This window comes from Neovison vison, chromosome 12 (assembly GCF_020171115.1).
Source record: "Neovison vison isolate M4711 chromosome 12, ASM_NN_V1, whole genome shotgun sequence".
Classification (NCBI taxonomy): domain Eukaryota; kingdom Metazoa; phylum Chordata; class Mammalia; order Carnivora; family Mustelidae; genus Neogale; species Neogale vison.
The window spans coordinates 77,339,833-77,357,197 of record NC_058102.1 but is presented as its reverse complement, the minus strand read 5'-3'; the positions used below and the strand labels follow the sequence as shown (position 1 = coordinate 77,357,197).

At 37.9% G+C, this 17,365-nt stretch overlaps 1 protein-coding gene across 2 annotated transcripts in view; it reads right to left on the bottom strand.

The window, feature by feature from the left end:
- Positions 1 to 17,365, bottom strand: part of LRRK2 (leucine rich repeat kinase 2) — a 139,016-nt gene that overhangs the window by 28,183 nt on the left and 93,468 nt on the right. For both annotated transcript variants that reach the window (XM_044229314.1, XM_044229315.1), the window contains exons 36-41: positions 16,713 to 16,859; positions 16,378 to 16,569; positions 14,837 to 14,983; positions 10,511 to 10,611; positions 7,072 to 7,262; positions 2,368 to 2,528 (exon numbers count right to left, since the gene is read on the bottom strand). In XM_044229314.1, coding sequence (XP_044085249.1) covers positions 2,368 to 2,528; positions 7,072 to 7,262; positions 10,511 to 10,611; positions 14,837 to 14,983; positions 16,378 to 16,569; positions 16,713 to 16,859 — 939 coding nt within the window. The remainder of the gene's footprint in view (positions 1 to 2,367; positions 2,529 to 7,071; positions 7,263 to 10,510; positions 10,612 to 14,836; positions 14,984 to 16,377; positions 16,570 to 16,712; positions 16,860 to 17,365) is intronic.

Below are 17,365 nucleotides of genomic sequence, written 5' to 3'. Positions count from 1 at the left end.
ATTTTTTAGTAACTAAGATTGAATATTTAAGCCTCTTTAAGTACGTGTTAGAGTTACATGTAATCTAGGAGAGAGATTTAGGATATAAAGCCAAATAGCTGTGGATTCATTTTTCATTTAGATTGAGTTCTTTTCTTGATCACTTACTGGATGGCTTCCTCCAAGTACAGAATCTTGCTGACCCTCAGCTTCCTTATTTTACAGATGAGAAAGTAAAAGCTAACTTTCAGCCTTGGCATGAGGCTGAGATACCATGTGTCTAATATACCTGGCACTGAGCCTGATATACAACTGGTGCCCAAGAGATAATCATGTTATTGCTATTAAACAACCCAGAGAGACTTGCAGCCAAAACATGTACTTTGAAAGGTTTCAGAGAGGGCACACACTACTTCCAGCACATCGCTATGAAAAACAAAAGAGAGGATACGTATCTGGCGCAAAAATAAAACCACACATTGCAATCTGGGGCCATCTGCTTATCCAAGTTCATAAGTAGGGTGGGAGGCTGAAGGGGATGGTTAGAGAACAAATTCGGATCTTTTGCCTTCCCAGATATCTTCCACTGTCTTCTGTCTTAGGCAAGTGTTTTAATTGAGTGCCAGTCATCAAGACGATGTAACTTTATTTATGAATAAAAAATTATACAAGATTTCTCTGAATATGGAGCTGTTCCTCTAAACACAAGTCAATCGCCCAATTTTCTATACCTGCCCTTGTCCTATGACTGTTTCTCATTAATCAAAACCTGAGATTCTGATGAACCTGAGACTAGCAGGACACCAGGAGTTGAGAAAGGGAGAGAGGATTTTATAGAGTAGAGAGTAATGTGAAAGAACATGTCTAAACATAAGACCACACAAACACAAGTACTCAGGAAGTAGATTACCATTGGCAGAAAGTCAGTTAACAGTAGAAGTAGTAGGATTATTAGAATAGGCATGACAAATAGGGGTTGCAGATGACTCGAAGGTAAGAAAACAGTATCTGTGATTTCTGGAGACAATAGATATAATGGTATCCAGAATGGGTACGTTTCATTCACATAGCAACCATGACTCTTCTTACTATATAGGGCCAAACACAGAATCTATACTATTAAGTACTGAAGTATTAGTGACTTAGAAATTTTGAAGAAAGAAAAATGAAGTGCAGTGTTTAAAGGTTTTAACTTCTGTACCAATCTGTAGGAAGAACATATGCCTGTATCAAGAACAGTACAATGGAAAACTCTGGCCCCACATCTCTACCTGAAACTCTCAGAGCCAGAAGTATTTAGGAATTTACACTTTTTCATATTTGAAAAAGTTAATAATGAAGCATATAACATAATTACAGAAACTCTCAGTAGGATTGGGCCCAAAAACACCCTGCACCCAAATGTGCTGTATTTCTGTCATGAAACATACACATATTCACATGGAGTTTGAGAAAGAAAGACCATAATAAGCATCAAGTTAGTTCAGGTCAGATTTTGCCACCAAATCAGTTCTTTAAAAAAAAAAAAAAAAAAAAAAGGGACGCCTGGGTGGCTCAGTAGGTTAAGCATCTGCCTTCAGCTCAGGTCATGATCCTAGAGTCCTGGGATTGAGTCCCACATTGGGCTCCTTGCTCAGCGGGGAGCCTGCTTCTCCCTCTGCCTGCAGCTCCCCCTGGTTGTGTACATGCTCTCTCTTTCTCTCTCTCTCTCTCTCTGTCAAATAAATAAATAAATAAAATCTTAAACAAAAAAAAGTCTTTGGGTTTTCAAAGTTCTTTGGATTTCAGAGTTATAAAAAAGTGTTTGTGAACCTGCATTTGGTTTGCCTCATTTTTAGGTAAGTGTAAACAACACCTAGTGTAAAACTTCTACTGTTCCTTCTCACCACCTCTAGAACAACTAAATATTTTAAAAATTCAACTTTTAAAAATATAATTTGTCATTGAACAGTCTCTATTTTTTATTTGTTCTTTTTCCGCCCTGGAAAACTACATCAGTAGTTGTTTCGCTACAGACTACAGTGATTAAAATCAAAACATAGGGGCGCCTGTGTAGCTCAGTTAGGCATCTGCCTTCAGCCCCGATCATGATCCAGGGTCCTGGGATAGAGCCCAGGGCTGCCTGCTCAGCGAGGCACCTGCTTCTCCTTCTCCCACTCCCCCTGCTTGTGTTCCCTCTCTCTCTCTCTCTCTCTCTCTGTCAAATAAATAAATAAAATCTTTTGAAAAAATAAATAAATAAAATAAAATCACAACATAGTAGTCATGATATTCACACAAGCATTATCTGTTCAAACATGATATGACACAGTGTTCTCTTGATTCTCCTGAACTTACAATGGCTGTCCATCCTGAAGAAGGAATTACCAAGCCAACCTTCTCACATACCTGGTGTGCCCTCTGACGTCTTTATCCCCATCCTACAGCAGTACTGAGCAATTCCATAGTCCGCAATCTTCGCAATGATGCCAGCATTGGGATACAGGGTGAAGAGCAGCACATTGTGGGGCTTTAAGTCACGATATATAATCATGGCCGAGTGGAGGTATCTGCCAGAAAACGTACAGGTAGTGTCATTAAAATGTGATTATATTATTACAACTTAGGTCATGATTACTTTAAATGTCTATGTCCATTATGCAGAACCTCAAAACTTCATTGCTAAGTTTGATCTCTCCACAGAGATGAAGAGATATCATAGAAGGAAATGAAAACATATAAGCCAAATACTATAAACCAAGCTTGTGCTTTTATTTTTTTTAAGATTTTATTTATTTATTTGAAATACAGTGAAAGTGAGAGAGATTACAGAGGGAGAGGTGAAGCAGAGGGAGAGGGAGAAGCAGACTCCCAGATGAGCAGAGAGCCCAACAAGGGACTCCATGCCAGGCTCCTGGGATCATGACCTGAGCCAAAGGTAAATGCTAAACTGACCTACCTGAGTCACCTGGGCACCCCAAGATTGTGCTTTTAAAACCAACCAACTGGGTGCCTCGGTGGCTCAGTTGGTTAGGCAACTGCCTTTAGCTCAGGTCATGATCCTGGAGTCCCAGGATCAAGTCCCACATCAAGATCCCTCCTCAGCAGGAGTCTGCTTTTCCCCCTGACCCTCTCTCCTCTCATGCTCTCTCTATCTCTCATTCTGCCAAATAAATAAATAAATAAATAAAATCTTAAAAAAAAGAAAAAAAACCGACCAACAAACTAACAACAACAACAACAACAAGAAGAAAGGTCAATGTTGATAACTGAGTGATTTAAACTTTAAGGTAAAACCAGTTCAAGCAAAGTATCATTTTTTGATGACTTTTCTTTTGTATACCTCAGAATTACATAAAAGGAATTCTGAATTCTCTCAAAGATCATTAACTATTTTAATTAGCATAAAATGTAACTATGTTAAATAAGAGTTGATCTTATTTTGATATAACTCCATTTAATAGTCTTAATGTTCTTAGAACCATAGAGAAGTTTATCTTAGCTTTTAAAATTCTCTCTATTCCATTTCTCTTCTGATATTTATTTTTCTCTGACTGAAATGTTTCCTAAATTTGGGGAAAATATTTTCACCTTTTTCAATTATAACAAATCAACACAAAAAAACCTATCCAGCTATTAATACTGTACTCTGATTGAAGATGTAATTTACTTTAAACCCAATTCCATTATGAATTAAGGTTAACAAAAAACATTTTGGACTGAAAGTTGGAACGAGTAAAACAAGGTCTTGGGAAAGGTGATCTTGGATGATGTTAAAGTCACTCCCTTTAGAGACTGATCCGATCAAACATAAGCAGTAGAGTGGGACATTGAAGGCAAAGATTAAAAAGTAAAATAACGTTTTAATCTTAACCAGGTCTTCTCCATTTTGGGAACACAGCCAGAGAGCTACCACTATGCTCCAACAACTAAAGTCACTCCATTACCCGCTTTCCTTACTATTCACAAAATCAGATTCTGCCCCTACCGCTCTGTCTTCCCTGCTCCATGATATCAAATTTGCTATAACTCTCCCCGTGATCTCACAGGTAAATTATGAGCTATCTTGAAAGGACAATTTTTTTTACAGAACTTAATGAAGTAAATTTAAATCCTTTGTTTTTGTGGCTTTTGGTTTGGGTTCACATCATATCCCTAAATATTTACTCCATTACCTAATACCCATCACTGTTAGAGGGATCAGGTGCAGAGTGGCAGCAGTACTCTGAACCTTCCACTGCATGACGGCCTACAGTGTAGGTATCATTTAATTGCATCAGCTGAAGCAGAACTTCCTTTCTCTTCCAGGATGTAGTCAGGACATTTGACGTTAGGCCTACTCATTCTGCTCTACATATTTTTGGCTGAAAAATAAGATAAATGTACTAATGAAGTTGACCTTAACAATAAGTAATGGACTAGAAAGAAAAATTTACCAAGGGCTTACTGAAAGGCCATTAGCTACCCTTGCCTTGCTGAGGAGAAAAGCTGGGAGATTAAGAAGAAAAAAGTTAAAGCCAAGTCATGCATAATTGAACAGCATCCAAATCCTTCCTAATGCATGCCTCTTTCAGAATATTTATAGAATATAGACTCTCTCACAATACTTCTCAAAGGTTAAAAAAATAGTTAAACTTAATTTGAAATAATGTCAGTGGGAGGGAAAGATTAACTGGGTTAGTTAAAATGTTCAATAATAGAATTTAATCTTAAAAAGTGCAGTTTTAATAGCTTCTAATAGACTAGCAAAATAGCTTTTGATATATTAACAAGTACAGATCTTGCCTTACTGAAAATAATTCACCCATAATTTATGCATTATGTGACAATGAGCATTGCCAAATATTTTATTAAAATAAACTGGTCTAAATTCTGTTAGTCATTCTTTAATTGTGATTTTCATCAGTGTTGCTAGGAAACCCCTTTCTTTATGATTAAAAGTAAACTTTATCTCACCCTAAGTCAAATTATTCTAAAAATAAGATGCATTCATTCAATTAACAAATATGTATTGGGCATCTAAGAGGGTCAGTCCCTAGGAGATATAAAACCATCATGAAATCTCTGCTTTTGAGGAGTCACACTGTAGAAGGAGAGACAAGTACTCAAACAAGGTTACAGAACTATGGTGAGTCTCAAATGCTAGGGAGGTCAAAGGGAGAAAAACAGATGTAGAGATAGCAAAGCAGACTCTGCCACTAGACTGGAAGTTTTCAACCTTGATAAGTTAATATATATAAAATCTCTGCCCTTCCTTCTTCAGCCCCTACCACCATCTTGCACAGAGCCAACTCAAGGAACATGTGCTAGAGAGGCTGTCTACTGATGGTGCTGCTGAACTTGATCAAGGAGATGGTATATGAGCAAATTCTACAGGAAAATGAATTCTGTAGGCAGACAAATCTGGAGAAAGAGAAGAATGACAAATGCCAAGACAGACATGGATGCCAATGAAAAGTCAAGTCCTTCAGCATGATGAGAATGGCGAGTGAGGGCAGTGGAAAGGCAGGGGGATGGAGAGAAAGGCAAGAGGCATACACAGAGTTTTGATGCTACTCCAAGGAGTCTGGATGTATTTCACAGATAACTTGGAACTACCAGGGAATTTCAAGCATAATTAGATTTTTATTTTCGGAGAAATATTCTGATAATTCTCTAGAGGTACTGGATCAAGGCAGCAACAGTAGCATAAAAATAAATCAATGAAAACGAGAACATGAAATAGTCAAAGACCTGGTGGCCAAATGGAAGGAGAGGGATAACCTTGATGGGACTACAGGGATCTTCATCAGCAAGCGGGAGATACAAGGAAAAGAGGAGATCCATGGTAGGAGAGAGCTGCAGAGAAAGGAAACTCAATTTTGTAAATAACAAAACATAGAACCTTATGGGAAACACAGGTGACCAATTGAGAATTATGACTAAGAGCTCAAGGGAGAGGACTGAATTAGAAAAGAAACCTAATTATCGTAGGCAATACTGTAAAAGAATATGTAATGTGAAAAAAGTTCTTATATATGCCTCTAAGTAGCTCCATCATTTAAGGGACTCCAGAGGAGTGTGATTTCATTGTCTCCTTCTACCTCTGCAGTAATAGTTTTATGCTGAAATATATTTGAGGAGACAACCCCTCATGTGGACTTTTTAAAAAAATATACTTAGTGCCGGTAGAAGACTGAAAGCTGAAATCTATTGGCCTCTTGTGGCCCAAGATCCTGAAAGCTGTCCTGACATTATGCTGAGAAGAAATCAGGCAAATTAAAGGAAAGTATGCTGAGGTTTAATTTACTCCATTGGAAACTACTGGAAAGTGGTGGGCATTATGGAGGACATGTATTGCATGGAGCACTAGGTGTGGTGCATAAACAATGAATTCTAGAACACTGAAAAGAAATTTAAAAAATAAATAAAAATTTTTAAAAAGTAAACGATTCCAAGGTAAAATATGTGCGTGACCGGACATGGGGCCAGTGGAGGAGGAGGAAATCCAGACTTTAATCTTGGATAACGTCAATTATCACAGAAGTCCTTGAAATATGACATATTAAATATTGGTCACAGTTTATAGACTCTAACAAAAAGAGTTTCAGAGGTGTAAAATCATCATTACTAAGTGTGTGGAGCAGTGATTTCTCCCAGTCCTTTTGTGTCCAAAGACCATGGCCGTCCCACTCTCTTGCGCCCCCTGGTGCCAGCTGGCGGCAGGCTTGGGTGTGCCTCTGACAGTCAAATCACTCCAGTCCCCTTCAGAAATACACACCAATCTTTTCTGAGAATTATCCATGGGAACTGACACTTTCCCTGACACTCTGAAACTTCACCTACATTTTTTTTTAAGGGGAAGTAGACCACCACTGGGTTAACATGAGCTCCAGAGCAGGATTCCTGGGTCCCAACTCTTCTTTCACTACTGAGAGGTTCTGCATGGCCCTCCTACTCTTATTTTATGAAATTACAAAATATGGTCAGGGAAATGGTAGTTCCCTCAAGTTGTTTGCGAAATGTTACTGGGGCATAATGTTACTGGAAAGTGCTGCTCTCCAAGCACGAGAGTAAGTTCGGGCTCACTCTTGTCACACACAGAGTAGAAAACCACATGACCGAATTAATTACCTCAGGCCATCAGCCACGTGTAGCGCAATCCTGTGCTGCAGGGTTCTGGTAAGACTTCCTTTGTCCTGCTGAAGCAAGCGGTCCAGCGAACCCTTGGAGGCCAACTCCATCACCAACATGCGAGGGCGAATCCCAGCCGCCAGCAAAGATATTAAGCTGGGGTGGTGGAGGTGGCAAAGGACCACCAGCTCCTGTGAAAGGGAAAAACATTTACCCATACTACAGCCCCCGTGTCTCCTTCCTTAAGTGTCTCGACACTTTGAGCGTGGTTTTTCTCTGGGAAATTGGATAGACAGCAAGGGTTCCATTTCTTTTGTTTTTTTTTTGTTTGTTTGTTTTGTTTTGTTTTTGTTTTTTTGTATTTTCCACATATTCAGAAATAAACGTCTTTTTTATTTTTTTTAAATGTATATTGAATGAATATGTTAAGTTCTCTCTTTCGTTTGGCTCTGTTTTTCAGAAGATTTAATGCACGGACAGTCCACACTACCAGGTCCTGTCAGTCTTATCTAATGAATCCCAGTTATCACAGAGTCGCCCTCAGCCCAGGACTCGGAGCAGCCAGTGCTCATCCACTGCCCCTAGCATGTGAGGTATAACCTGCCTATCATTAGTGGTTTCCTGACTTGACAAGTTTACTGAGAGTGTCCAAGCCCACAGGGGTATACAGTTATCACTCCTCCTGAGAACCCTCTAATAACTTCCTATTACTTTTGGATTAAAACTCCCTGTACTTAGACCGCCTTCATGGCCGGATCTGACCTGCCCCCAGCCCATCTCTCCAACCCTCTGTCCTCTACGCTTCCTGCGTCATTCTTCACCACACCGGTGTCCATTCAGCTCGCCGCACGTGCCCAGCTCCTCCATTCCAGCCGCAAGGCCTTTGCCCATGCCGATCCCTCTGCTCTGAAACCCCTTCATCCTACACACGGCCGAAGGCTTCTCATCATTCTGACCTTCACCCACGTACTCTTCCTTCCTCAGAATGGCCTGCCTGGAGCCACCCTCACTGAAGCAATCCCCAGCTGCAACAATCTTTCCCCGAGGAGTGAGAGATCCCATTTAACCTTGAATAGAGAGGTCTCCATCTCGACGTAATCCCCTTCCTAGCCCACATCCTGTGAAACTTCACAATCGCCTTTACGATACTGTGGTCTGTGAATTCCACACACGGTACTCTATATTTCACTTTACCCTGAAACCCTAATTTAGCTGAAATTTATAGTTCATGGGATAGTAAGTTGATTCATGTTTTAAACTATGATTTCTGCAGAAGCTCTGCTTCTTAACAACAGCTTTAAAGATGGGGAGTATCAGTGCAAACCGCCTTTGCCAGGAAACGGCAGTGTGGAGAATTCTGCAAGCTGAAGAAGAAAGGCTGAATACCCTGAGCGGGGATTTTCCAAGAACAAAAGCTCCAGACTGCAATCATATTTCCTTAGTGGATAACAGTCTCTCTTTCCTCTGCCTGATCAGCTCAGTTGGTTGAAACTGATGAGAAGCAGTCAAGTTCGGTCTGTTTTCTTTCAGAGGCCCAGGCAGAAAGAAGCCTAATTCAAATTTTCCATCCTCGAAAATCACTCACTGATTTCAAAGAGAAAGGAGCAGCTGACTCTCCTAGATCTGCCCCAGTTCATGACTACTGGTAGAATGACCCTCGAAATGCAGCACCAGATACTGAAGTACTACTTTCTTTTTCTTTCTTTCTTTTTTTTTTTTTTTTTTTAAAAGAACTAGCACAGGTGCCTGGATACCTCAGTCGGTTAGGTGTCTGCCTTCAACTTACGTCATGATCCTGGGGCTCTGATCTGGGATGGAGCCCCACACCGAGCCCCACACCAGGCTCCGTGCTCAGCGAGGAGTCTGATTCTCTCTCTCCCTCTGTCCCTCCCTTCACTTGTGCTTTCCTCCAATCTCTCTCTCTCTCATCTCAAATACATAAACAAAATCTTAAAAAATAATAAAAAAAGAACAAGTCTAACACACACTCTATTGTTACTATTTCTCCTATCATTTCCTTGGGTCACTGAGCTGCCTATGCCCTACTCAGTCCTGTATACATTCTTAGTGTTCTGATTTTCAACAGGATTCCCTGAGTACACTGCATAAAATTTGAAACACATAGTAAAGAGTAATGACTAAGGCTGAAAAAATCAATTTATACAACCAATTGTCTACAGATTGAAAGAGACTGTGTCCAGATTTTCTTCACAGACTTGATTCTATTTATAAAATGTTTATTAACTTATTTCTAGAGCCACGGTATAACTTTTGATACCACTAATAAAATTACTCCAGGATATTTTACACAGACATGAAATTTTTTTCATCATCCAGAGCAAATAATATATTGTAACTATTTCTTTTTTTTTTTTTTTTTTTTTTTTTGGTTTAGAGTCATTTCATTTCAGACTTAGGCACAAATTACGTCTCAATTTTTTTTAAAAAATAAGAATGACTAGATTAAAAATACAGTTGAGTTCTGGCATAAGATTACAGAATTCAAATTGGATTTTACCTTTACTCTCACTCCGACTCACTCTCTCATTCCTACTGTCAGAAAATAGAATAAATCCCCATGAGTACTCAATATCAGAGAGGGTAATAGAGTGACCACTGTTGGCTTTGCTTTCAATATCCAGTCATTTTTCCTTCTTCCTAAGGGTTTCTCGGTTTTTTTAAAGATTTTATGTATTTATTTGAGACAGAGAGATAAAAATAGAGAGTATGAGCAGAGGGAGCAGTAGAGGGAGAGGGAGAAGCAGACTCCCCACTGAGTCGGGAGTCCTATGCAGGGCTCAATCCCAAGACCTGGAGATCATGACCCGAACTGAAGGCAGATGCCCAACTATCTGAGCCACCCAGGTGCCCCAAGGTACCTTGATTTTTGCTGAATTATCCAACCCTCACCCAAGCAGACGATGAATTTTGGGGAGAACTAACCCAAACCCCAGCCTCTGGAAAAGCTGGGACTATTCTAAGTATTACTATCTGCATTACCATACAGGTTGATTAACACAGGCCTAAGCCAATCAGTACACAGCACCGTCCTGAACATGAACTGCTTATGGAGAAAAGAATATGTGATTTAAGTAAAACCAAGAGAAATTTTTAAATGAGCCACTGTGTACAGGATTTGGGTTCCTCTGAAATACAAGACCTCAAAAGAAGTACCCTCTTCTCTTCTGTACTTGGGGTGTAACTATGATGCCTGGGACAAGAATTCTCAGAATACTGTCTTTTCTTCATTTTTCCAACAGGAGAAACAAAACAAACTTTTTTTTTAACTCCATGAGGTAAAGACAAAGACGGGATTTCGTAACTAAACTCAGGTAAGCTGGGGGAAATGTGGTCATTTTGGATTTTCACAAATACATGCAAAACCAGAGTTTCAGGAGATTACCAGTGTCTGATGTAATAATATTATTGGATTTCTTACTTGTCTTAACAGTCTCAGTGATGTATGTTTATTGAAAATCTTCACAGCCACTTCTTCCCCTTCATAGGCTGCCCGATAAACAGATCCAAAACTGCCATCACCTTTTGAAAAGAAAGTACAAAGTACTTCAGTTAATCTGTTTAACTAGAAAAGCCAGATGAATTATATTGGTTCTAATTACATATGTTGTGTACATGAACAGAAATCTGACCCACTTGTTCTGTTGAATCAAGTCTCCTCTGATGCCCACTCTTCCTCCTTCTACTCCGTGAACCATGACACACCTAAAGATTTTGTTCCAGCCTTCCCATCTCAGTCTACATTCTCCCCACTCAACTACTTCACTGACTCCCTAACTTCATCGCTTCTGATAGGTTGAGTGTTTCACAGCTTCATCAATAGCCACAAGCCACCTTCTGAACTCTATCCTTTATTTACAACTTTGCACTGCAGCTCACTGGCATACCCCCTCCAAATCTCAACCATGCTCCATCAGAAGCCACCTTCATCTGGTCTCCAAATCAGTTTTTCTTCTACCTCATATAGCTCACTAAAACAATAACAACAAACAAAATTTTAAAACCTCTTTTCATGGTCATTCTAGAGCCAAAACTGAAAAAATCGTCTTAGTTCTTTGTCCCATGCCTCCTTTCCATTTCCATTCTCACCACACCCATTGGATGCCCTTGGTGCTTTCTGTCTAGACTGTGGAGGCCTTCTGAGTTCATTCCCTCTGATGCAGTCTACCTCTCCTACAGAATAAATCTCCCTATAATTACACTTTTATTATGTCACTCTCTTGTTCAAAAACAAATTATTCTATGCTGTCTATGAAATGAGATGTCAAATCAGAGACAAATCCATATTGCAGCTCCAAATTCTTGTGTTTCTCTTTTTGTCCTACTGCTCATTCTCTGGGCTCTAGCCCAGTGGTTCTCTCCGTTTGGGCTGCACAGGACATCTGAGGAACTTTCTAAAAATACTAATGTCTCAGTCCACCCTCAAAGATTCTGACCTAATTAATCACAGGAGTTAATGATCATTAGTATTTTTTCTTTTAATTCACCAGGTGACAGTAATGAACAAACAGGGTTGAGAACAACTGTTCTGGAAAACTGGAATAGCCAAAATTTCCTGAACATGCTTTGTATCTTCAGGCTTCCATACCATTGTTAGGCAGTTGCTTAAAGCACTCCACTGCTCTATCATCTCACCCTCTGTGGAGTTTATCAAGTCTGTAAAGCACAATACATATCGAGATACCAAAGTCTGAGAAATCGACCATGATCAACTCCATGGACTATTACTCTTCACTGACACACAGTATATCCTTATTTGTATCTTATTTATGGTTCTCATTTAATGTTTTGAAATACAAGCACTTAACTGACATAAGTGAATGAACTCAGAAAAATCTACAGAGAAGTAGAACAATGTTGAGATCTGTTATTTCTAAGTTGTGAAATTATGCAACTGTGGGAAGCTTAGATATTTTGTGGTTTTTTAATACTTTTGTTTTTGTAGTGTGTATTTTCATCTCTATGATAAGTACTTGTAAGCATATACTATTTTATGCTCAAGAACAATGTATATTAAAAATAAAAATAATAAGTATTCATTTGAGCATATGTCATATTTCTACTATATGGTAGACATGTTAAAATATCATCTGTGGTCTACAGCCATACCACCCTGAACATGCCCGATCTCATCTGATCTCGGAAAATATCATCTGTGTATTTTCAGTCTTGGTATCTTCCCACCCCTTCCTTCCAGTACTCAATAAATATCCAACTTCTAAAACCATTACTCGATACTGATGACACTGAGAGTTTTGGAGAGAAAAAAGGAAAAAAAGAATGAGTAAGACAGATGGACAGTTATTCTGGTTCCCCTCAATCTGGACAACTATCAACAACAAAGAAAAAACAAATAAGCAGAGGGAAGAAATACACTCTAAAGAGATCATAAAAATTTCAGGTGAGAGTAGTAGAGATTTCTAACTTTTTTAAGCCCTTCCCTATTTCGAATCATTGCCATATGAAAATGGAGCATGGACAGTCATTTCCCTCAGATGGCTAACATTAAAAATAAAGGTAAGGACCAATATTGCACATTTGTGACAACAAAGTGTGAAAAAAACTTGAAGGCAAGGAAAACTTCCTAACCCCATCAGACCAACCACTGAAGTACCTTTCTATTATTGCTCTCTGGAAAAACAGTCCCCTGAAGAGGAAACATACCTCACAACTCCTCAGACACACAAAACCCTATAACTGTGCATTTAAAATTTTTTCATAAAACAAGTCTATTAATATTTACAAATCTATCAAAAGGTTCATATAGTAACTGCCATCTTAGAAGAAAGTGTTAACTGAAGGCCTGAAATTTACTCCTGCCCTATAATGAAACTGGCATTGAATGACCTCTACCACATTACCTCAGCATAAAAACACAGGGAAGTCTGTTTATAAAATGTTTTTAGAAGGATATATCTCATTTGTTTAGATCACTGATTCTCAGCTAGGATGCTGTTGCTCCCTTATCCCTACACTCTACCTTTTGCAATGTCTGGAGACATGTTGATTGTCATACCTGGGGATGGGGGGTGAGGATCTACCACTGACATCTAATGGGCAAAGGCCAAGACTGCTTCTAAACATCATACAATGAGGGACAGCTCCCATAACAAAGAATCAATCAGTCTGAGACAGCGATAGCGCAGAGTTTCAGAAACCCTGATCTAAATCGTAAATGAACATGGAATGTATGGGTTTACAGGACAGGAGACTAGAGAATGGGAGTACTTATATAAAAACTTTCCTCTGTGTAATGAATGGAATACAGAACACAGATGCTTTTAGAGGTGGTCAAAGGTAAAAACTTCCAGTTATAAGAGAAATAAGCACCAGTGGAGGAATATACAGCATGATGACTATAGTTAACACTGCTATGTAATATATATTGAAAGTTGTTAAGAGAATCCTGTAAGAACTCAACAGCAATAAATTTTTTTTCTTTTATATCTATATGGGATAATCAATTTTAACTACATTCATTGTGGTAATCATTTCATGATAAATGTAGAGTCAAATCATTTGCTGTATACCTTAAACGTACCGTGCTGTATCTCAATTACATCAATAAAACTGAAAAAAAACCCACAGTGCTTCAAAAATGAATTTTGTAAACATTTCTACATTATTCAAAAATTGTTCAAGAAGTATCTACTCATATGAAACACATTGTATGCACTAATAAGAGATATTTGGGAGAGCTTTGTCTGATAGCTTGAGACCCCTTTGGAGAAAGACTACAGTGTGCCTGGTGCTTACCTGTACCCTTGGAATCACAAATCAAGTTTAGTATTGGTTAAGATCTAGGATTTGGCATTGACATTTCAGTATTTTGTGTTAACCCAAAGCATTCAAATTCATTCTAAATTTCTCAGCTGATATGAAGAATAAAGGTACAAGGCAGTTTCTTTAACTTTACATGTCATGTCCCAAAACTTTATATTCTTTATTAATGATTTTACTATACTGACAGATATATTTCAGGCATTCTTTCTGTGGAAATTTAATTAAAATTAAATGTATATAGATATAACATGAATACTCCACAAAGTAAATCCAGAGCTGTCTTCAAATACTTTACATTAACTCAACCCCATGCTCTTCATGAATCCCAGTGACTCTCAAGAAGGCTTAGAACCTGAGTATATCACTGATTTAATAATGCTTCTTAATTTTTCATTCCAAACTGCTTTTTATGAATATTTTTATGAGAATTCATGCTTGTTATCCTGAGGAACAAAACTGCTCTTATGACTACATCAAGGTGTTCTTCCTTTACTTATTCTGTCTTTTCAAGACTGAAAAATGATGACATTACAACAACTGAAAATCTCCTTAACTGACTCCCTCATTTCCAGCACTTAACGCCAATGTAAGGATGTGTTTCACAAACATGTGTGCTTCCACAGCAGCCCCATCCTTATCTCGAACCTCATCCCTAAGAATGTGTGCAAACCACTATGGTGAGTGCTGTAAAGTGTGTAAAGCTGGCGATTCAGAGACCTGTACCCCTGGGGCTAATAATACATTATATGTTAATAAAAAATTAAAAATTTTTAAAAAAAGGAATGTGTGCAAAGCAAATTCCTTGTCTATAACATATTACTTTTAAATAGATCATTCTGGAAAAAAACCATTATAACGAATATACGAAGATACTACAAACTATGACAATATAGTTGAATATTTTCTAGGTTATAAGGAAAAATTATATCCTAATTTTTATTCTTAAACCAACAAATATAGTTACCTAAGAGAAACTCAGGAGCTTGTTCAAATTCCAATTCATCATTATTCAACATAATATTCCTAGGCAGGTCAGCCAAAATTAAGTCAGGAGCAATTTGAGATATTGGAATGGTGAGCCTTGGTTGATCTGGATTTACTAGAAGGTCTCCTGAGAAGTACATAAAACACTTTTTAAGAATAAACTTTTAAGGAAGTACATAAGTTTGTACAAAAATAATCACATTTACTATAATTTCTAATCACTCTTTTAGGTTTTCTTACCAATCTTATTTTTCTCTAGAAAACCTAAGAAAGTTTTAAAGGTTTGATTAATAGCTATCTACTTAGAATGTTAAAAACTTATTCCTAGGTTCAGTCATTAGAAACTAGAATTCAGAACTGCCTAGGACTGACATCTGTCTAGAAAATAATCTATTCTCTACTTAAACCACATTCGTGAGGGCATTTATCACATGGTTAACAAGTTGCTAAGTTTTTCTATGTATTTGCCCATTTTTTTATGCAAGTATAATTAACATACAGTGTTATATTAGTTTCAGGTGTGCAATATAATGATTCAACACTTCACTACGTTTCTCAGAGCTCATCATGATACGTGTACTCTTACTCCCCTGCACTTATTTCACACATCTCCCAACCCACCTCCCCTTCTGGTAATTACCAGTTTGTTCTCTGTATTTGAGTCTGGGTTTTTCGTGCCTCCTTTTTTTTTTTTCTTCTTCCTTTGTTTGTTCTGTCTTTTTAAGTCCCACAAAGAGTGAAATCATATGGTATTTGTCTTTGTCTGACTCATTGCACTTAACATTATACTCCCTAGTTCCATCCATGTTGTAACAAATGGCAAGATCTTCTTTTTTATGACCAAGTAATATTCATCTATCAGTGGACATTTGGGTTGCTCAACATCACTAGTCATCAGGGAAATGTAACAAAACCACAATGAGGTATCACCTTACACCTGTCAGAATGACTACAATCACAACCAAAAAATAAAAATGTTGGCAGGAATGTGAAATGAAAAGAATCCTCATGTGCTGCTGTTGGTGGGAATGCAAACTGGTGCAGCCACTGTGGAAAACAGTGTGGAATTTCCTTGAAAAATTAAAAATAGAAACACCATGCGATTCTGTTATTCCACTACTGAGTATTTACCCAATGAAAATGAAAACACTAATTCAAAAAGATATATGCACCCCTATGTTTACTGCAGCAATATTTATAATAGCCAAATTCTGGAAGCATGCAACTTCTATTTTAATCCTCATAACAATTCTATGAGGTAGGTTTTAGTATTCCTATTTCACAGATGATAAGTTGCTGAATGAGCCGATACTCAAACTCTCAAACCAAAAATGTTGTGAATCTAGAATACAAATGTTTCTTGGTAACAAATATAATCCATTTTTGTCAGCTGTCACTCTAATTGAATGTAGTATTCCCTAACTCATCCTTTATGAGAAGAATAATTTTTACATTTATTACAAAACTCCATAAATATTGAAAATATCAGTTAAAAACATTAAAAAGTTCTATCAACACTACCTTCTTCTGCTTTCTTCATCAAGTCATCAAGTAAGATTTTTTGATGCTCTTCACCATCATTAAAACTATATAATGCCCATTTCTTCAACAGAGTTTCTCCTTCACCACAGATATCAATCTCCAGTAGTCCAGGAAACCATTCTTCCATGAGAGAATCAATGTGGTCCACAACTTGGCCCAGAAGAATACAGCCTACATAATCCAAAGGACAGCTCATCAACACCCCCTCTGAACCATATTCTGTTTCAAAGCTGGAAACTACAGTTTGGTTTTTTTTTTTCAATGTTTAAATTTCTTTAGTGACATAATTCAAAGTTTTGAATTAATTTCCTTACCTTTTCTACAAGAAGGAACTGTAATTTTTAAGAAACTCTCAGGATGATTGTCTAAGACTTCAGATCCTACCAGACAATAAGCTTCAGGAGACCAATTCAAGTAGATGCCTTGTCGCCAGTACATTCTGTTTGGACGAAGTGCTCGTTCTGCAAGTTTAAATGGACCCAAATGTATCCATTAATTATAAACTACTCCATAAATTAAAGGAGCAGGAAAACCACTAAACATGCCAAAAGTAACTAATAGAGATATATTTGTTTTGAAACAAAGTGCTGGAATTGTTAATGATGCAAGTCCCCATCCATATCTATTACATATGAAATTAAGTATTTTAGCCTTAATTTTGCAAGGAAATAAACAAAAGGTAACCCAAGAGAGAGTTCAGGCTCATGATGTTTAATAGTTTAGTATGCTTAATAGAAGAAAAAGAATCATAAATTAGCTCTCATAACTTTCAATATTTTTTTCTAAAAGCAAGAAAGAGTGAGAGTGGTGGGTGGGGAGGGGCAGAGGGAGAGTGAGAGAATCTTAAGCAGGCTTGATCTCAAATCCCTGAGGTCATGACCTGAGCTGAAACTAAACAGACGCTTAAAGGACTGAGCCACCCAAACACCCCATATTCTCATAACTTTAAAAAACTTTTTTTTTCCTG